This window comes from Cryptomeria japonica, chromosome 4 (genome assembly GCF_030272615.1).
Source record: "Cryptomeria japonica chromosome 4, Sugi_1.0, whole genome shotgun sequence".
NCBI lineage: Eukaryota > Viridiplantae > Streptophyta > Pinopsida > Cupressales > Cupressaceae > Cryptomeria > Cryptomeria japonica.
The window spans coordinates 452,049,524-452,072,702 of NC_081408.1; the positions used below are offsets into that span (position 1 = coordinate 452,049,524).

Genomic DNA, 23,179 nt, shown 5'->3' on the forward strand with positions numbered 1-23,179 from the left:
CCTGCAGGGGAATGGTAGCGTCAAATTCAACATCTCAAAAATGCAAACATTGGGCAAAATTCTAAGGAATGGCAACATGTTTTAAGCAGGAAATCTTGTAGGGCGGAACATGATCAAACCAAGGGGGACCATGGCAATATCCTTGATAATTTCATCCGTGAAAATCTTGGAGACAGGGTTTGGATCACCCTCATATCCTCATTCACATTGAGATTTGCTTCAGGTGCCAATTCATTCCCCCTAGGGGAAAGTTGAAACCCTACCTCTGGTGCCTCCTCTTCCCATCGTCGTGTGCCTCAGACCCGATCAAAGGTTGGTACTACTAGAGGGCGAGGTTTCTCCAACCCACATGGTAAACCTGATCTTCCTAGAGGAGATGCCCAATTCAGATCAAGTAATAACTTCAGGAATCATGGGCCCCTAATCACAATTCCTAACCCGACGAAGCAATCTTCAAAATTGTCCACTCCCATAGCACGAGAGAGGCCAAACAGATCTAAAGTTGTAAACCCTAGACCAAGGATGATTTTTTGCAAGTCTTTGAAGAAATTTTTTCCAAAGGTTTGAGGGACCACTGTAGAAAGTATGGTCTATTTGCCAAATGGTGTGGGGAAGGGCAATTTGTTGATTCCATTGCTCACTGGATGGAAAAGACCTATGCGGGCTAGGTAAGTATCACAATTCTCCCTGATGTCTTTCTTTATATTGATTGTAGAAGAGAATCATTAAAATTGGAATTGTTAAATGGGAAATATGTATTTTATCAGAGCTTTAATTTTAATTTCATAGATTGGCAACCTAATTTCTGCCCTAGCACTAATAGTTTCAGAAAAAAATTGAAATGGGTTAGATTTAAATACATCCTGGTAGAACAAATTTTATTTAAAATTGGTGATTGCCTCAGAGTTTTTGTGGGCCTAGAAAGGGAATGGTCGATCCTCGGATCTTAAAATGTTTATCAATCTGGATCCCAACACATCCCTACTTAAACCAATCATCTTCACAATGGGCAACTGCAAATATCATCTAGAACTTGAACTTTATGACGGCCTGGTGTTGGAACACATTACCTTTAGATTATCACCCTCCTCTCTTTTGAAAAAGAAAAATACTACCCCTAAATCCCCTATTAGAGAGAATCTGAATATAGCCAATCCAAACAATGTGTCGAGTGGCTCTGGGGACGTTGGGGATCCATCTAGGCTCACTGAGAATGACATCATCCTAAAACCCCCCCTGAGATTGAAGAGGGAGAATGTGTGTTGGATAAACAACTTTCCTTATCTCCTCCCCTTACTACCCCTCCGGAATTTAAGAACTTATCAGGTAACAACACGATTGAAACTTCATATGCAATATTTCTGAGCTGGGGATTGTATCACCAAGTTTGATGAACCCAACTCATGATAATACGTTTCCACCTTCATATCATACAGTCTCGAAGGGTGAAAATATTCATAGGTTGTGTGGAAACAGGGATGAGAATCTGAATGGTTTCAGTACGGGGTTAGAGACCATAGGGAAGGTTAGTGAGACTCATGAGCCCTTCCCTTTGAATCCCTCAAAGGTTATTGGGAAGAACAATAATCTGGAGAGGAGGCTTGTGTAGTACAGTCGACAATTATCCATCCTGAGTTGTTGGACAACGGTGACATGATGCCTCCATCATAAAGAGGTAATACAAATGAGGATAAGAAGGAATCATTACTCAACCAAGCTTGCAACGGTGTCATAAATGATCTCATGGATAGGTTTATAGAGGAAATTATTGATGAAGATGAACTGATCCTTCAGAAATAGGCCCTAATTGCGGGGATAATGGAGCAAGGGGATGAGAGAGAGGAGCTGAGAAAAGATGTTGAGCTGTTGGAAGGGCTGAGAAACAAAGATGAGGAGGTCAGAAAGTTCAGGGAGGAAATTCTTGGGATTGATTATAACGAATGTGGTAAGGAAACCCTGGACTGTGCTAAGCAGATTAAAAGAAGGGGCAGGAGATCTCTATCAGAATTGAGAAATCTGGATGGGTCTACACAAGGCCAGGTAAAATTAGCCTCTATGTTTGATGTAGGGAAGGGTAAGTACCTTCACAAGGAGCCATGAAGCCCCTTTCATGGAATGCCTCTAACAAGCAACAAATCATAAAATGTTGCATTACAACAACTACCTCTAAGATAATAATGATTCAGGAAACTAAACTTAATTCAGCTGATATTGAGACCTTCAAGAAAAAACTAGGTTTCAAGGGGATGGTTGGTCACCCGACCAATGGAGCTTCAGGGGGTTTGGCTGTAATATGGGATCCTAGAGTGGTTTCCTTTGAAGTAGTTAGTAGCCAGGCACATTAGATGAGTGGTTGGGTAATAGGTATAAAAAACAACCTTCGTTTCCTTCTTATAAACGTATATGGACCAATACAAAATAAGGATAAAAGATGGATCTAGAACGACTTGAGCTATTTATGAAGGCAATCCCCAACTAGATTTGTATCATAGGGGAGATTTTAATGCCATTTTGAACCCAAAGGAGAAATGGGGTGGGAATAGAACAGTCTCAATTAGAAAAAGAGTTTTGTGAATGGGTCCATAGAACCAACCTTATGAAGATTAAGACAATAGAGGAAACTTACACTTGGAACAATAGAAGGTTAGGCTTCAACTTCATAGCGGAAAAAATAGATAGGTTTTTTCTTAGGGGTAGCCTGATCGACTTCCCTAATTCCCTATCTGTAAAAATCCTCCCTATCTCAGGCTCTAACCATTATCTCATTCATTTATCTATTACAGAGGAATCCAGACCCAATTTAGGTGTCCTTTTAAGTTTGAATTGATGTGGCTGAAAGAGGACAAGGTCATGGGACTCATTGAGCAATGGTGGAATGAGACAATAGTCTCGAGGGTGTTTGGAGTTGTTAGCAAGCTAAAAGCATTTAAGTGTAATTTGCTAAGGTGGAATAAAATGCACTTTGGCAACATTTTTGAGACTAAGGCTAGAATCGAAGAAGAAATGAGTGTGATTAATAAGATAGTTATGGAAAAAGGGATGGATAAGGCTCTTTTCTTGGAAGAAAAGAGGTTATTAGCGAATTATGAGGATATCTTGGCTAAGGAAGAAGTTTTCTGGTGCCAAAAGTCTAGAGAGTTGTGGTTAAGAGATAGAGATAGAAATACTAAGTTCTTCCACAATAACACTAGACAGAGAAGGATTGTTAATAGAATAATTAAATCACTGAAGATCTTATCCTAATCGCATCTGAGGCTGTAAAGTATTATGAGAATATCCTAAATAATTGGGAGGGTCGAGCTGAAATCCAAGCCAACATCCCTAAAATAGTCACTGAAGAGAAGAACAAAAATCTAGGAGTGAGATTCTCTAAAGAAGAGGTGGAAACAACACTAATGCAAATGAACCCTGACAAGGCACTGGGGCTTGATGGCTTCCCAACCGCCTTTTTCTAGAAATGCTGGCATTTTATTGGGGATGATGTAACAACAACATTGGAGGGAGTTAGGAATTCAGGTAATATGCTCAAAGAAATCAATAATACTTTTATCACCCTTATTCCCAAGAAGGATAATGTAGACAACTTTGGGGATTTCAGAGCAATAGCTCTATGCAATACTATCTATAAAATGCTCACCAAAACTATTGTAAACAGACTGCAAAAATTGCCCCCTCTGCATATTAGCAAAGACCAAATAGGTTTTGTCCCAGACAGATCCATTTATGATGGTATCATCATTGCCCAAGTGACCATCCATTCTATCCAACAAAACAAGGAGTCAAGTATGATTATTGAGTTAGATATTAAGAAAGCTTATGGCAAAGTGGATTGGCATTTCCTATGTAAATGCTTGGAAGCCTTTAGTTTTGCCAAGTACTAGATTAAACTTATCTTTGAATGTATCTCCTCTCCTAGAATCTCCATCCTAGTGAATGGCACCCCAGAGGGCTTCTTCAACATTTCTAGAGGTTTGAGGCAAGGGGACCCTATATCCCCCTTTCTTTTTATCATCATGGCATAATCTTTGGGTAGATCCATCTTTAGGGTTAGGAAAAGGGAGTTCCTTAAGGCATTAGACTAACCAATGATCTAGATCCCATCACTCACCATTGGTTTGTTGACGATACAATGTTGTATGACCTAGGCAATAGACATGAGGCACAATCATTCAAATTAATTCTTTTCTCCTACACCAAAGCCTCAGGACAGGAAATTAACACATAAAAATCTAAAATCTTCTTTTTTAATACTGATAGAAATGAGGAATATGCAATCTATAATACTCTGAAATTCAAGGTGGGGGAACTCCCATGTAAATACTTGGGTTTATCCCTTGCTAGAAGTTATAGATCTTCAAAAATTTGGGATCATATAGTTACCAAAATAAAAAACAAAATGGAATCCTAGAAAGGAAAATGACTCTCCTCTGCTGGTAGGGCTAAAATGATAAAATCAATCCTCTCTACCATGCCAATCTACCGACTCTCTTGCATTGATCTCCCGACAGTTAAAAAGGAGTAGCTAAATAAACTCCTCAGAAATTTCTTCTAGCAAGGGTCAAGGGATAAAAATAGATTGACACTATTGGCTTGGGATAAAGTGTGTAGACCTAAGGAGGATGGTGGGGCTGGAATTAAGAATATCAAAGAACAAAGTAAATCCTTAGGAGCGAAATTAATAGTGCGAATGTACAAATTCCCCAACCTAAAATGGGTCAAAATCCTTTGTCATAAATACTTGAATAACAATAACTCTATAAGCATCTTTATAACTGCTAACCCCCCAAGAGGTCTTCGCATCTGGAACTTCATGTTAGATTGTAGAAGCATTATTATAGAAAAACTGACATGGAATCTGGGAGATGGTGACCAAACCCTGTTTTCATCTGACTCTTGGGGTGGATATTCGGTAATTAACAAGATGACCAACTTCAAGCACTCCCAAACCCTCTTGGAATAAAGGTGGGGGAAATATGTCAGAAATTATATCGAATATATAGAGGGTAGCACAACTAAAAGTTGGAGATGAAAATCCTTTGATAACATTGATATCCTTACTAGTGAAAATAAAGTGCTGATCAATATTCTTGAGTCAAGAGCTATAAATTTTCAGCCTGGTCAGGATAAATTGGTATCATGTATTGATCCTTACTTAATCTCTTACATCTCTCTCTCTCTCTCTCTCTCTCTCTCTCTCTCTCTCTCTCTCTCTCTCTCTCTCTCTCTCTCTCTCTCTCTCTCTCTCTCTCTCTCTCTCTCCATAACTCCCTCTTATTCTCTATCTCCATCTCCATCTCCATCTCCATCTCCATCTCAGTTTTTGAATGGCCTTGTTCATTATGTTTATCTTACTTGTCATCCAAAAAAAACCTTATTGTCCTCAACAAGTTCCCAACTAGTAAAACCAACATTACAACCTTCCTTTGGATCTTCCTAAAGTCAACTCTATATATCTCTATCTCCCCCTATTTCTCTCTCCTTCTCTTTGTCCCTCTCCATATTTATTTCTATATCTTTAATCTATCTCACCATCTATATCTCTTTATCTCTCTACGTCTTCCTCTCCGTTTACATATCTATTGGTGAGTTCAAACCCAAGAGATTCAAATATGGACCACAACAAGTCTTGAGATTTCGATAGAGCTTGTGTCATCCTCCAAATGGAGAGCATTAATGATCTTCTTGCAAATGATTTTGGCTTTGAATTAGTAGTGTCTCTTCATCGTTGTGCCCAAAGCTAAGTGTATTTACCCTCCTTTTTTAGTTTTTGAATATTGTTATCATGTATCAAGACCCTAACTTAATCTCTTTCATCTCTTTCCATCCCTTTGCCATCTCTTTTTCTCTCTTCATATCTTTCTCTTGTTCTCTATTTCTAGATCTCCATTTACATTTCTCTACTTTCCCATCTAACTATTGATAGGAACATGACACATTGCATCCCTTGTTAAATGTTAGCTTTTCCTTAAAATATTCGATAGATTTTCTTTATAAAGTTTAGCTTTTAATAAGGTAAGAGCTTTCTCCTTTTATATAACTTTACTTAAGTTCATAAATAATTTTTTTTATAATAATATTAATAAATATAGTTACTAATATAAGTTCTTATTTTATTAATTTAGAATTTAAAGGAAAAATCAATAAATATTTAATTAATATATTAATAAAAATACATAATAAATTTAAATTTTATTAAATAATAATTTTAAAATAATAATGATCATGACATCATGTCTTTATTCTAGTACTCTTGAGCAAATTGATTTAAATGATTGTATATTTATGTGTATTTTGTGGATTGTGTTTATTTAATAATATGGAGGTCCTTACATCTAGCCATAAAAGTAGAAGAACAATTACTCATGATAAATGATTTTATTGTTAAATGATAAATAACATTTATGCTTTATTGAGTATCCTTTTCCAATGGTTATTCAAATATAATTATATAATTTTAAGAGTTTATTTATACTAGCAAGTCAGTAAACATACATTGTCATAAAACTTCTTATAAAATATTGGGCTTCTTTATTGACCCAATGTTAATTTCAAATTTTAAAAAATATTATATATAAATTACAATTGACACAACCATTGAACCTCCTCCCCATTCAAGTGTTATGATTATGTAATGCTTGTATGCAATAAATTTGATTGACTGGATGTCTAATGTAAAGCTAGATTTTGATTGCCATTTTTTTAAAAAGAGGTCAATACTTTAATCCAAAGCTATGAACGACTGATTGAGGCCAAAATTGGAAGACCTCATCCCCAATATAAACATTGAACAATATCAACCCAACTAGGTTTGAACCTTGATGCAAGAATAGCAACACCACAACTTATTAATCACACCATGTCAATATTGACTAGATTTTGACTACCATTATTTATATATTTTATGAAACAATAGTTATACACATTTTTATATATTGATGACAAATATTATTTAAATTATGATTGACACTTTATTATTACTTATAGACATTTTATATTGACATTTGAATGAATCTCAAATTCTTACAATGTACATAAGAACACAAACAAAACAACATATATTTAAGAAAACTTAAATTATAAAATACTCATTCAAAGAAAGATAAAATAAATAATATAAATATTATATATTTTATGATAGAATATTTGTACACATTTTTATATATTAATGACATATTTTTTAAATTATGATCTACACTTATTATTACTTATAGACATTTTATATTGACATTTGAATGAATCTCAAATTATTACAATGTCCATAAGAAAAAACAAAACATGAAAAATTAAATTATTAAATATCTATTCAAATAAAATAAAAAAATATAAATAAAATAATCCTTAAAATATTTTTAAAATAAAGGAAAATAATTTGTTAAGTGGAAAAATGACAGATGGCGCAATTTAGATTGCATGATGTAAACACGTTTTTTTGAAACGTACCCGAATTGAGTTTTCCTCTGGTTTGATATAAGAGCGGAGCGGGGGGGGAATTAGTTTGTCCAGCAGAGAGAATCCTGAATTAATGGCAACGGCAATGGAGAAGGCCAAGTCTATCGTTTCCTCCCACCCAGTAGTTGTTTTCAGGTTCCATTTTTATCTTTTTAATGCTTTATTTGATAAATCAAAATAACAAATAGTGTGGGCTTATGTGGGTTTCTGTATCGCAGCAAGACATCCTGCCCGTATTGCAAACAAGTCAAGCAACTGTTGGCAACGTTGCGCGCAAAGACAGAGGTCGTTGAGCTTGATACTACAAGTTAGTATTATCCTGAAGCCCTCAAATTTTTTCCAATGTTTTTTTTGCAATTTGCTAGCTGAGTTCCCCAATTTTAGGCCTCTTTAGTATATTGCACCAGTTTCGTCATTCTTTACAGCCAATGAATCTGTTGATCAGGTTTTAAGCAGTTGTGGTCAATGATACCTTGCACCATAGAGTAATTGGAAAGTTTGACATTTGATGGTTTTTCTTAATTGGAAGAGTGTCATGGGCATTTCGGGAAAGTGCCTCCATCAGTTACTCCCACATGGATCTTGGGTGAGCAGCCTAGGAAATAATTTGTTTTCTCAAATTGATTTTGGGTTCAGGGTTTTGGTTAAAGAGATTTCGTTCCACTGTTTCACAAGTAGCTGATAATAGGTTTTCGATTCTTAGATCTGTTTTGTCAACCATAACGCATGTTTCTCAACCTATCTTCCTTGATGATCTCTTAGTTGCCTTGTTTTTTCTATCCACACTTGGCACATAGAGCTCAGATCCACTTGGCCAGTGTTATGACATGATGCCATTGTATTTGGGAGGTCAATATAAACTACGTTTGACCAGGAATCATCAATTTTGACTTTGATAATCATAAACTCAACACAGATTGCATTTCAACTAGTGTCCTCACTTTTCTATCTTGATAAATATGAATAAATTAGCATCATTTTAGAGTTTTAGTCTATAGACATAGAGATTGGCCTACGGACTTGCAAACCATCCTCTAAGGGCAAGGTCCCATTGGGGGGCTCCGGGATCTATTTTCATGGAGCAAGAGGTCCCATGATTAAATTTTTTTATGCTACAGGATTATTTGAAATCCTTTCCTGAAAAATAGCAGCCCCTACTTTTTAGGACTGCATATTTCAGTGGGTGGAATAGTGATGGGGCTAGAAATTGCCCAACTAACTTAGGAATTTTTTCTGCCACTTGTCAATTAGCTAATATATTATATTCCTGGCAGAAAAGAAATAGAAAGAAAATAGTGTTTATTTATTAATTTTTTATTTGCAACATTCTTCAAGAGATCACCAGCTTCCCAAAATTTTAGAGCTTAAACTTTTAAGCTAAACTGTACTGCTAAAGCATGGGATCATCAGCTTTAAAATATTCCTAAAAAAGCTCAGTAGCAACCATTGAAATAGCCTCCCTCCATGGGACCTTACCCTAACAATAACATAAGAGAAGGTGGTTAGAGAACTTGAGCTAGAAAGGAATGTCCATGTTACCCAAGGATGTGTTTCATCTATTTTTTGAGGCATTTTGGAAAAGGGGATGGCCCGGGGACGTGGATATGGCAGAAAACGTCCCCATGTCGTCTCCAAAATTTTGTTTTTGCAAGAAATGTTTCCAATTGTTGGAAACAGTGGGGATGCCTGGGGGATGGCAGGGGACGTCTTAGACAACCCCGGTTGTCTTGGGGACGGCTGGCCGTCTCCCTTGGGTGTGCAACTTCAAAAAAAAAATAGTCTTAGTTTTTTTGTTTTACTTTTGAGTCTGGATTTGATGAAGATTAAGGGCAGCAGCATACTTTGTTTGTTTTAGTTTTGATTCTTTGACTCTTTTGAGACTTTTGACATTATGATGCAATCACTTCTTAAAGGATACAATTCATATTGATATAATTACATGCATATTGACTGTGATTCCAGATTGATATAAGAGGAATTGAAACACCTGTAGATTGAAATGTTTTGTTAAAACTTGCAGCCTTTGGGCATTTTGATATTGATATAATTGCATGCATATTGACAGTGATTCCAGATTCAATGAATTATATTTATGAATTTATGAATTTCAACTCTCATTTTAACTCAATTGCTATGTATAATGTATATGATGAATGATTTATATTTTAGATTTATCAATGTTACATTGTTATCATATGAATATATTTGAAATTTCCCTATATATTTTAAATTTTCCCCATTTTTTATATAGTAGACCCCTTTGTCGTCCCCCCCTCTCTTAAAATGGCAAAAAAGGAAAAAGACTGTCTTGGAAACTAGATTCCCCTTCCCCCATTCCCAAAAACTTGTATTAATATAATATTATATCTATAATGGTCATCTTAAGTTATTTTTAGAGTCCTAGAGTTAGAATAGCATGTCACTATTTTTAGCTTCTATTTAGCTTCAGTTAACCGATTGTTTCTTTTTAGAAACATCGTCATGTAATATCTATTTAAAGAGGCTTCATCTCCTCTATTTAATATCAAATATTTAATTATCTAAATATGGTATCAGAGCAGGAGCCAGTTTGGGTTTGACTCCCTCACGAGGGGCCCAAGATTTTGGGAGGGTTTTCCAGTTCTGCGATTTGCCTTTGTGAAGGTTTTGGTTTGAGGTGGATTTTTTGTGGGTCATGTATTTCGCAATTTGTTTTGCGGGCAATTTTAAGGGTTTGTTTTTTCGCGACCTTGAATCACCTCTGGATTTTTGAGGGTTTATGTAAATTAGTGGGTCTGTGACACTGTAATCTGCGTTTTCCCTCACGTGAGACTCCGTTTTACTTCACACAACGACCTCCTCCCCTTTGTGTTTACTTCTCCCGCGTCCTGGATCTGCAATGGGCTTGTCTTCTTTTTGCACGCGATCTTTGCGTTTTCCAACCTATGCAACTTGGGTTGTTTGTTCTCTGCATTCGTGTGTTAGGGTTTTTTTTTGACCTGTGTCGAGATTTTCCAGGTTGACATTTTTTTTTACCTACGTCTATATTTTCCGACGGGTTTTTGAGAATTCACGACCTTGCGCGCACGATTTTCTGTATGTGCTCTGTTTGTTTTTTCACAACCTGGTTTGGGTCATGGTTTTTCTTGTTGGGTGGCTTTTTTGTGCGCAATGGGAAGGGTTTCTGTGCTGTGCAAGAGGTTTTTTTATAATTTTTGTCCTTAAAAAATTAATTGTGTTTTTTTTTAAATTTTTTGTCCTTAAAAAATTATTCGTGGGGTTTACAATTTTTCTCTTAAAAAATTCTGGGTTTTTACTGTTTTTTTCCGAAAAAACAATGATTGTAACTTCAGTTTTCAGGTTTGACAATTTTTTCCACAAAAATCGTGGTTTGTTGCAGTCTATTTTGGGTCACACTTGGAGGAGTTGGGGCGAACATCTGCAATAGTGGTTTCTTGTAGTCTATTTTGGGTCGCACATGGGGTTGGGGTGAACATCTGCAAATTTTTTGGCGGTTTTTGCTAAAATCGTGTCTATTGCTCCCTGGAGGGTTTGCCGATTTTTCCTCAAAATCGTGGTTTTAGTTTGAGAAGTTGTTCTCAACATCTTTGGCTATAGGGAGGGACAATTTTGTTTCCCAACATTAGGTTGGAAGGATTTTGGTACTCTTGGTCATTAACATTTCGTAGATCCAAGGAGGGTCTCAGTAGCAACAGAGTGTTCTGAAGAGAAGGGGCAGCCTTCTTTGCGTTTGTGATCAAAAGACTTGTCTTCTGTAGTGTAATGAGTACAATGACTATTAAAGGAGGGTATTAATATAATATTTTATCTATAATGGTCATCTTAAGTTATTTTTAGAGTCTTAGAGTTAGAATAGCTTGTTGGCTTCAGTTAACCGATTGTTTCTTTTTAGAAACATTGTCATGTAATCTCTATTTAAGGAGCCTTCGTCTCCTTTGTTTAATATCAAATGTTGAATTATTTGAACAACTTGAGCTAACATAGAGAAACGACGGTTCCAATCCAGTTTGCAGAAAAGCTTTGATGCTATAAAACGTGAATATTAACCTTCTTTAGTATAGTGGGTATGATGAGAAAAGGCTTGCCTTTGTTAGTAGAGAGAAAACACAATATAGCCTTCCATAATATCATGAAAGCTAGCTTGTTGACCTTAAGCTTTTTTAGTTCATTCACACAAGAATTCATTGACATTTTTTGGTAGAGTACATCCCAGAAAATATTAAGTTATGTATCATTGCACAACTTTTGTGGTAATACAAGCATCATGTCACATCTTAAAACTAATATGAACTATTTGAGAAGTGGGTTTGGTCCACTTTAGGAATTAAGGACAAAATTTCTTACTCTCTTTATGTTTACTTGCAAAATGCTAATGAGGGTGTGTGGTTGGTGTTGTGATGTGTTCATACATCGCTCCATTGCAAATGGAGACGCCCACTTTTTGCTTTCTAGAGTTGTTGTCTTAGTTTGGTTGTCTAGCTTGGCTGTAGTTTTAGTGTTACTAACCTTTTGCTTGTGAGGAAATGTAGTGCCATAGGGTTAGGATAACCATTACGTGGTGCTTCATAGGATAAGCTTCATGTTAGGTGAGGATATGAGTTTTAGGAGTGATAGGCAATCAACCGAGATGGAGTGTTCGATAGAGATTAAACAAAGTCTAAGTGGCGAGGAAAGGAGAGAAACACCAAGTCAGCCTTACGAGTGAACTACTTTGTACTTGATGAAATTGTTGAGTGATGAAGTTGATGTGGTAAGGGAAGACTTCGTCCTGCCACCCTCAAATCCATGGTTAAGATGATGGACAACGATTTTCCCTTGAGTTGCTAAGATCAACATGTTAGAATCTTTGAATTTGCCTTGGAGAATGACAATGCAAACATTTTGAAGATAAGTGAGGTGATTTCAATGCTGATGTTGAGGAGGTAACTTCCACGTTTTGTCCTCACCCCTCCAAATCTCCGACCACCCCTCACTTCATGGTGGCACCCTCCAAAAGCCCGTCCACTTCATGTCCTTGCCTCTCAAAAACCTCGACCATGACTTGGCAAATGTCCTCATCCACCTAAAAGTCCGACCTACCTCAAAAGGCTGATGAATTCATGACTTGGCAAAGGAACGAGCAGCAAAAGGATATCGGGCCAAACAAAAGGCTAGTTTGGTGAGAAAGTGAATCTGATTGAGACAATCATTAACTCAGTGAAGTCAACAAGTAGCTCCCTTCACCCATCTAATCCCCAACCTCGCTACTCACATTTCATGTCTTTACCAATCAAAAGGCCTGGCCACTCAAAGTCCCTGCCACTTCTCATTTCATGGCCTCACCACTTAAAATCTCCGACCTCGCAACATGGCCACACCCCTTGAATTCCCCAACCATTATGCTTCATGGCAGCACCTCTCCAAATCTCCACCCTCACATCATGGCGGCACAAGTCAAAAACTTTGACCATAATATGGCCACTCACCTCAAAAACCCCAACCACCATTCCATACATGGTGGCACTACCTCAAATTTCCGATCAAGTACACAACATGGCGGTACCTCCCCAAAAGCTTGACTAGGTTATGTCCTCACTGACCTAAAAGCCTGACCAGGTTATGTCTCCACACCTTCAAATGCCCGGTCACATCTTAAGCAACAAGTCCTGACGTGTTAAGATCCACGACCGAGGGCAAATAGATAAAAATCAGACCCTTAATAGGTGAAGTCAGACCTGCAATCAGTAAAATCAGACATGGATCAGAACCGAGAATATCATTTCCCAAGTAAAAATCAGTCATATCTTGATCTAAGTAAAGGTTTGAAGGCAAGATTTAGGACAGTATGAAGTACTTTATTCACATTGTTCTTGATTTGTATTCGTGCTCTTTTCAGGTTCAAGCCGACAAAGCATATGAAAAGGAAGGAAAAGTGAAGGCTCATCGGCTCATTTACAACATCAAAATCACACTCAATAACACAAAGAAGGAGATTAGCTTGACTTCACTATTACATCAATGTCATGAGGGATTGCTCAAGCACATCAAGGCAAAGAAATTCAAGGATGTCTCACCAAGAGAAGTGTAGTGAAGCTGAAGGACAATTGCAACATCTTGAATTTCCTTCGAAAATCCAAGATTCTAAGCCAGTATAACCAAAAGATACTTATACATCAAAAGGAATTTCACCAAGTTGGGGAAGTGTTCCAAGTTCAAGGCTAGGATGCAGTGCATGACCGAGTTCTAGATATCATAAGGAAGGAGTTTCCACACAAGAGAAAGTGAATGCAAATGTGATCAAGGCAGTAGATTGTTCCAAAGGAGTTAATCAAAGTTAAAAGATGATGCAATTTGGGTATATCTCCCACCATCATCACATCAGTCACTTGGAAATGTTGAGTATCAAGAGATATTACCTGAATCACAAACATTGGTGATGAGTTAGAGGTGGTGCTGACTCATCTTTATTCATCAATCAAGGTGAACATGTCCAAGTTCAGTGAACCTAGCTCATTTAAAGGTGAAACAAGTGACACATGTCACTTCATCAAATATTTATTATCCTATCTAACCTCACCATTCATTGGTCGGTGTTCAAGTAAGGACATGTGCCCTATTTTTTTGTAATTTTATCATTGGTCAAGCATTAAATGCTATGCAATGGGTGTAACAAACCCTAATTAGGGTTTCTATCTTTCAATCTTGGCCATTGATTTGAATTTGATCCAAGCCATTCAATTGTATTAAGAGCACTATATAAGGCTTGCTCTCCTCATTTGTAAAGGTTAAGAGCAGATAGCTAGAGTATAGTGGGAGAAAAGGAGATTGTTGCCAATAATTTGTTGCAAGAAGCATATTATTTTCATTGAAGATATAGTGAATTTCATGTGTTGATTCAACATTTTCATGGTCTCTACTTCTCATTTATTTCCATGTTGATTAGATGGATGGAAGTTAATGTGGATGATTAATGGCGAAATTCTCATGTTCATACTAGTATTTTGCTGATTGCCAAATACAGCAAAATACAGCAGTACGCTGTAGTTTGCACTGAGCAGAGAAGCGCACCTAGCAGCAGCCTTGGTCTGTGTGCAGGTGGGTTGAAAGCACATTCCAGAGCAGCATCGGCATGGAACGGCAGTTTTGTCACTTGTTCTCCTTCAGTGGGGCTCACTTACCAAATTCAGCACAGCACTTAACATATAAGCTTTTTTTTTTTCTAAGCTGGGTGCAGCTGTTCTGTTTTTTTAGAATGCTTTTATATTCATGCAGGACTTGTTTCTCTTATTTTTAGATTGGGTTTGAATTCTGCCAATTAGCTGATGTTCTTATTTTAGAACAAGTTGCTTGTATAACTTTCATTTTAAAAAAAATTAGCTTAGGGTTTCTCTTCTTCTAGCCTGGGTGCTTTACTGAGATGGGGATTTATAATTGTAAACCATAGATTTATTTCATTCTACAAAAGATAACCAGGCACACCACTGAAACAGAGAGAGCATATTTGAGTTTTGAGCAAGTGGAATGTAATTCTTCTTTCTTCTTTAATAGAAGGTAGATGCAGTTTCAAGATTTCAGATCTGTGAGTAGTTGCCGTTTATATTTCCAGCAGTATATGTTCATAGTTTTGCATATTCAGATCTGCTGCTTTGTTTGGAGTTTTTTGTTTTAAGCTACTCTGTAGTTAGGGTTAATTTCCTTAGTGCAGAATCTGCTTACCATGGTCTGAAAATTTACAGAAGTGGGTATGCCGTCTGTTTATGGGGAGTTTTCTTCACCTCCATGTATAGTGAACTCATGGTAGTGATGTTAGAGCCGAAATTCTTTGGCCTTGATAACATACAACATGGATGATTATATATTTCAATTGCTTTAACAAAATGATTTGGAATTGGAAATTGTATTATTGTTGGATGGTCCACGAGAACCCAGAAATAATTGCTTCATTAATAAACAAAGGACCTCAATCAGAATAGAGCAAAAAATAGAGAACGGGTTTTGTCAATGACAAAGCTACCAGGTACACATGGTGGCAGTAGTTACACATTTGCAATGGCTGTTTTGTAGTGGCATGGCAGTTTCATGAGTGTCAAGGCAGTTTTGCCTTGACAATTATGTTGGTTCCCGTTTTACCTATTTCAAACAAGAAAGAAAAGCAATACCAGAAAATAGAGCCTTTTCAAATTCTTTAAGTAGTTGTTCAAGATGAATTGTGATGGAAGGGTTTTGGAAAGAATATCAAGGAATGGAATTCTTTATAAAGGTTGAGAAACAACCTCAACATTTAGGCTTGATAATACTTTGGTGGCAAAGAAGCTGGAAAATGCTTTAAAGCAGCTGAAGGGAGAGAACCATGAAAATACAAGAAGTTTAAGCCACTATCTTGGCTAAATCAGCCTAAGCAAGGTAATGGCATTATTCCTTTTGTGAATATAATGAATTAATGAAGACTCTAAACAATAGATATGTTTCCATGGAGTAGAAGATAGTGTTACACCAGCTTAAATGGAAGAAAAGTCTCAATGGAAGGATGACAACTAACTGAGGAGGAAGTACACTATTTGTCCAAGACTACAAGAGTAAATGCAAGGTATTTCTTAGTTTTGAAAGAGAGTACAATTTTTAGAAAGAGAGAGACAAGCAAATGCTCACAGGTTAGCATATCCAATCTTTTATATGATGGGATCTTTCTTTTCATCATGTTTCTTGTCTTATATGGTTCTAATATTCTTTACTATGTGATGTTGCATTTCTTCAAAATTAAAATAAAATATTGGACACTATCAAGGTAACTAAGATAATTGAGAAGGGAATTCCATAGACTAATGGAGAAAATCTCACTTCTAAGTTCTATGGTTGTGATATTATTGAGGGCTTGGATCTTTTTATTATTTCTGAATAAACATATTATTGGTCTTGTAATTTCCTAGTAAAGGGGTCTCCAAGAAGATTCGAACTAGAAACAATGCGCATTGTTACCAATTAAGTTTTCGGTTCTAGGTTATGTAGGTGTACAACAATATAGGATTTTTTCCCCCTTGGGTATGGGTATGAGTTCAAGTTCGGCTATATATATTAAAATTTTTATATATATAATAATAAAATTATAAAATTTTAAAGCTAATGAACAAAATATTTAAATACCTCATAATTTGTACAAAAGAAAAGACACATTCATAATTCGTTGTCTTGTCAAATGTCACTACACAATGAAAATTACAATGGATTTTCAATAATCTTCATATTGTTACTCATCAAGAGCATCAAAATCAACACTCGGTTCAATTTCATTTGAACCATAATTAGTTACGATGCCACTTCCACTAGCCATATGTACAAGTTGCCTCATCTAAAAAGATTTTTGGCAAGTTGTGCAACAATAACACCTAAGTCAACACAATTAAGAGTTAGATCCCAATACTTCATCACACCCTCATTCTAATCAAGTTTCTTTTGTGATAAGAGATCCTAGTAACTAGTGAGGTCTATGAGTGGAACCCTAATGGGGTTGAGGGGCAGTGTCCCTCCCGGGGATCTAGGGGCAATGCTCCTTGTGGGGGTTTTGGGGGGCAAAGCCATTTTCACACTTTTATCACTCAAGGGCAAAATTAGGTACGCAAATACTTTTTTGTTGATAAAAATGGTAAATATTGTTTTGTTTTGTTTCTTCTTTGGGTGGCCTTTATGTACCCCTAGGTTTGCTTGGGTTTGGTTCAAGTTCACCTAGGGTCTTGCCTAGCACCTTGGGTTTCCAATGGGTCTTTCACATCGCCTAGGTTCTCACTTGGGCTTTATAACCAATGTTATTAGGTCCCTTAGGAACTCCCCTATACTGGTTTGGGTCCCATCTAGGGTGGTTATCCCCAAGATTTGCCTAGCGTGCCCAAGTAGGACCCTAGGTGATCCTTGTGGATAATTGGCCCTAGATTTGAACCTAGACTAGCCTTTGGTGGGACTCTAGGTGAACTTGGACAAGCCTTTGATTGGACTTGGTAACATTGGTTATCAAGATACATGATATTATGTTTGATTGTGAAATTTTAAAATCTTTAATTAACTAGGTTGCAATATTTGTGGTTTATGGCTTCACAACTTTGAAAACATTTGATTGGTGACAAATGGAGAAGATTTTGATTTTTGAGCTTGTTATTAAGTTGAGGGGTTGGCTCTTTCTTGTTATTTCTTATTCAACTCTATGGAGTAACGCAATTTTTAGTGTCATTATTTGCATCTTGAAGGGGCTGCATTTGATTGGCTACAAATGATTGAACAAGGGTGGGAAGAGGAGAACTTGCCATTAATGACCACATGAAATCAAGTGGGCAAAACATGCTACTATAGCCTTAGGCCTCATGCTTAGGAAGACTACTTTAAGGACTGAATAACTAAAACAAGGCACTATGGCACATCATTTAAGGGTGTTCAACTGACTTGTTGATAATAAATATAGTCTATTCATGTGTACTGGGAAGATTCCATTTGGAGGTGTAACAATGCTTGGAAGGTATCTCCTCTTGATGTATCTTAATCCAAAAATGTTTGGATAAGCACCCATAGCCAAGTGGTTGAAAGAGAAATCATATTGTGGGGTTTCTTGAACAGATTTAGACTGAAAAGACATGTTGATCTACAAATGTTAGAGCACATGTGAAAATTCCTAAGGTTTCAATCATTGACAAATTTGTCATTAGGCTAACATAGTGCAACTCATGGTTTTTGCCATTGTCGGAGTTGACCCATTTAGGACAAACATCAGAAGTTTAGTGTCATGCCCCCCACCGTAAGGAAACAAGAATAATATAAATATGAAATAACATCTATATTGGATTGACTCTGTAAGGAAGGCAAATGCATCAATCACTTACTACTAGAGGTTCTTGGAGACATTAATTTAGTGGTAGAAATTATTATAAGCAACGACCCTATTTACCCTTAACAAACAGTGATAAGAAAAGGTTGTTATCTTTAATTACAGTGATCAAAGGAAAAGGCAGCAGTTGCCAAAGAACAGCAGCGATCGAAGATTAAGGGATGCAACCCTTCATTCGTGGAGGATATGAGAGAGAGAGAGAGAGAGAGAGAGAGAGAGAGAGAAGGCATTGATCAAGCAAGTGAGATCTGATCTGAAATTGAAAGACAACAAGTAATTGGACTTATAAGCAGTAACAATCTGAAACTATATAACAGTCAGATATAGCAGAAAAATATTATATTCCTGAAGCAATTGGTATGCTATATGTTGAATCCCATGTTTTTTAGTTTGTGAATTTAGTGACATATATTTGTTTAAGTGTGATGTCCCCATCTAAACAATCGAAGCAGGATGATGCCTGCTTTAAAATAGAATTTAATAATAAATAATAATACAATTAAAATATAAAAATATATATATATATAACCAAATAAATGAATAGAATAAACTAAATAAAATCTTAATAATAATAATAAACAAGATTTAATATGTAATTTATATTAATTAAATATTAATATCAATCAAAGTTGCATGGAAACGGATATGGATACAAATACGGATACTGATACGGTATCGGATACAGATACGGCCATTTTTTAAGACCCCCAATATGGATACGGCTGGATACGTCATTTATTAAAAACACATACACATATTTAACACAACTTTCTAAGTTATTCGAGGAGATCTTCATTACTTCAAAAGCAATATGGTCACATAATTGCTACATAAATAATGATAAGTTGATTTAACATTTTACAATATGCAAGAAAAGTAGAGTTGCATTGGAAGATAACCCAAAAAATGGGTTACTGAAATAGAAAAACATTTCATTTGTCTTTCTCATTTGGTGTAGATTTTGTTTATACCAATTTTTTTTTTAAAAATGCATGAATGAAGTTTTTAAAAATTAAATTTAGGAAGATTTACGTCAAATTTTAAAAGAATCAGATCACATAGTATCTAACATGATTGGAAATTAAGGTTTTTTGTGCATGTGTGGGTACAGTATTCGACGTGTATCCGGGCTGTATCGGATACGTATCCGTTTCAGATACGGGAACGGATATGGGGATATGCGTGCCCAGGGAGGGACAAAGGAGTTTCTGGCTACTCTGATTAATATTAATTTCATATTTATCAAATGATAATATAAATTTTACAATATTATTTCTGTTTTTAATCCTTGAGCTGATATTTACCTTTGAGGGCCTTTGCCCAAGTCCTTGCGGGCCCCACTTCTCCTTTCTTAATGACTAGTGGCTGAAGATAGGGGAAGGACCCAAGAAAACACACTTGAAAATTTCTCCTCACCGGTTCCTTGAGCTTGATGGCTGCTGATCAAATGGTGGTCTTTGTGGCAGACCAGATCTGACGTATGTCAGAATGGTCTCCCTTGCAACCATATTAAGTCCTCCCAAACTCTTCTAAAGGTGAAATACGAACCCCTCAATGAGCCACATCACCTCTTCTCTCCATTCACAGGCATATCATTTCCCATGCTGCCAATATAATAATCTTCAGAAATAGTTGCCCACACAAGTAGTCATAGGCTTGGGTTCTATACAAAAAAATCATCGACACAGATTTATTATATTGGAGCGATACTACCCAGGCCCGAACAATTATTCATCGATGGGAAGCAACTTAAGTTTGAAATCAGTGAACATACCTGAAGACGACATATACAAAAATGATTGACATCATTACGTTGATTTCTCATCAAAAATTATCAAGGCCAGGAGTAATAAACGGATAACGATGATTACTAAGGATGAATAATACTATAGTCAGTGTTTGTTATGAGAAGAATATCAACGGTAATAATAGTCAATGACGGTGATCAATTCATGAGGACAGCAATTAGGGAAAAGACTAATTGATGGTTACGTTAGCAATATGGAACGTTGTGTTAGTTAAGTTTGACCAAAAGTACGAAGAGATGCGATTTGTTTATGTTGTGAAGAGATGTAATTAGGAAGGGATATGTCCTTTCATAATTCAAGAGGTGCATCCCTTCTATCTAGCAGGGTATAAGAGGAAGAAAATACACGAGAAGTAAGAAATAAAAATATTGCCCAGAAATCAGCATCGGGCATCATCACTTCCACCTCAGCACATGCTGCCAAAAGAAACTGGCATACCCACGAGTAGTCTGTGTTTAATTACACCACGCACTGGTAACCGTAAGACAATATTCTCAGACCCACGTATGGTCCCATAAGACCATTAGCAGATATTAACGCCTCATAACAGGAATCGTAACTATTGCCAACAGTATTGGGTAGATATCTTGAAGTTTATATCAGTATTTAATATGATTCTGAAAATATTTATATGGTCCATTTATAATAGATTTAATTCTGCCTACACACTGTAATTATGTTGCACTAAAAAGACTAATACAATCCAATTACTTGTACATTGTTTAACTATACCGTATGTAACTAAATTGCTAGGAGTTATATGAATGATACATTTAAATTAAAGTCTGAATACCTTATAGAGTTGTTCGGACCTTAAGTTCACCTCTATCCTGGGGAGAGCACTGGAGATAGTAACCAGTGGCAACGAGGGGCTGTCATGTGGTCAGAGACCCATGGAGTCAAGGAGCCAGTTACAATCTCCCTGCCAGTCTGCCCAAGACCAAGATTAAGACTGAGTGTCTGAAGGTATTAAGGATTAAGAGGAAGCATAGGGAGACTACCCCCATCTAGCAAGGGGGTTTGAAGCAACCAGCCCTTGGATTTGGTAGGCAAGCAGCCCTTTGCTTTCCCTTTAGTCCATGATACTTTCTTCTGTCTGCATGTTAGTATTATTAAATTAGGCTGATTCGAAATACTTATATGCTGTAGGTATTGTGTGTGCACATTCTTGTGATTGCAGGGTTATCCATAATCAAGCTTTCAGCTACAGGTTAAGGCACTGTACCGGTAGGGGACATTACATTAAGTAATTATGCAAATTTGATTTTTCTAAGGCAATCATTTTAAGAAATCTCAAGGGAACATAATAGGGAGGTGTAGGAGTACGGGCCCCCTCAATTAAGTGGTCCATCTATTGAGTTGGTATTTGTGGGCCAAGGGGCTGAACTGTCTTAGTTGGATGTTCAGCACCATTGGGTTTAGTTGAGGAGGGTAGTTGTCTAGGCACCCTATCGTGCTTTCCCCTCAAATACATAGGAATAAGTTATAATGTGCATATTTACAATAAGAGTTGTCATTATTATTTTGCTTCATGTTAATTGATTATTTTCCTAAATGCAATTGCTATAGTGTAATTTAGTGAAAGAATACTCTTGTAAATAAATTGTATTATTGGTATTGTTATTTTTGGGCAGAAGTCAGGTATATTCTAAAAGGGGACATTACTTGTAGTCTTGCTTGGGAAGTTTAATCAGTTCTCCTTTTGTCTCTTTGCATGGGTAACATTCTATTATCTCTTGGTTGACTCCTTTACCCATCCTTTAGCATAAATACACCCACTAGGGTATATGCAAGGAGATTCTTCCATCATGGGAAGGCAAGTAAGAATTGGAAAGATAGAGTTCTCTTGAGAAGTACATTCCAGTCATACTAGTTTTAGGGTTATTGACAATCAAAGGTAGAAGTCCATTACTAGTTTTAGGGTTATTGACAATCAAAGGTAGAAGTCCATTGCCACTTTTATTGAGATTTTATGTAGTCAGGGTAAGTTAACTAAATTAGGTGCAAGTGAGATTAATCTAGGGTGTGGTTCTTAGTGGCCCTCATGAACAGTGCAAGGATGTACAATTGATTGATAGTGGATGTTGTGCTGGAGTTTTTCTTCTATATTGTGAATCTCCAATATAAATTTCGTGTTTTTCTCATAAAATTGCTTCAGGACATCTTCTTGTGAGTTGCTAACACATAGAGCACAAGTGGATATTCATAATGTGAACTTTCTTTCATTAATGGTATGATTTTTATGAATAAATCATAAAGCATAAGAACATCATACTATAAGCTTTCCATGTTGCTCAATTGAAGCATTGAAGCAGCGAGCAACAAAATAATGAATGTAAGATTCATATTGGTGAATTGAGCAAATGAAATTCCCATGCAAATTAATATCAGAATCGGTTTTCCTTGCACCTATAGGATCTATAATTATAATTTTGATCCATGTCTGGTGTTTTAATTCCTTGCCACTTGTTCTATATGGCAATGAGGGTGGAAGAGTAACACTCGCTGCAGAGAGTCTATAGTGCAAGAAGTAGGCAATAGAAGGTTCTGGAAGGAAGCATGGAAAATAGAGGAACTAGAATTACAGCTGATAAATTTGTCTGCATACAAAATCTTGTATATTCTATGAGGTTGAAATAGCAGAGGGTTGCAGAAAAAAAAGTATAAAAAATTAGAAGAAAAAAAGTCGCAGATGATTGAAAGGAAAATAGACTAGATCCACACTAATCCTATGAGTGAAACAATGCAAATAAGAATAAATGTATACAAATTTCAGCAGAATAACATCAAGAGATAACTTTAGATACGCCCTGGGCAAATTCTTTTGGGAAAAAGTCCGCCTCTAGAGCACACTCAATGTATTAATCTCAATAACAGGATTACAATTAACTGCAGAGTTATAGTTCTCTCAATAGGAGATATAGGAGATCTTTAACTGTGTCTTGTTGAGTCAATTTGGCAGTTAAACTTTGCTTTGAACTCACTCACAATAAGATATTCCTTGCCCATATTTATGGCCACATCCCAATAGGACACAATTTAGTGGTATCACAAAGTAAGGAGCCTAAAATCATGG

The 23,179-nt window shown here is 36.4% G+C and overlaps 1 protein-coding gene across 1 annotated transcript in view; it reads left to right on the forward strand.

Annotated features, from left to right (window-relative positions):
• Window positions 1-7,423: 7,423 nt before the first annotated feature.
• LOC131077390 (glutaredoxin) overlaps window positions 7,424-23,179 on the forward strand; it is a 29,088-nt gene continuing 13,332 nt past the window's right edge. Inside the window, exons 1-2 of the mRNA XM_058014884.2 lie at window positions 7,424-7,584; window positions 7,668-7,756. Of these exons, the coding sequence (XP_057870867.1) occupies window positions 7,523-7,584; window positions 7,668-7,756 (151 nt within the window). The 5' untranslated portion in view covers window positions 7,424-7,522. The remainder of the gene's footprint in view (window positions 7,585-7,667; window positions 7,757-23,179) is intronic.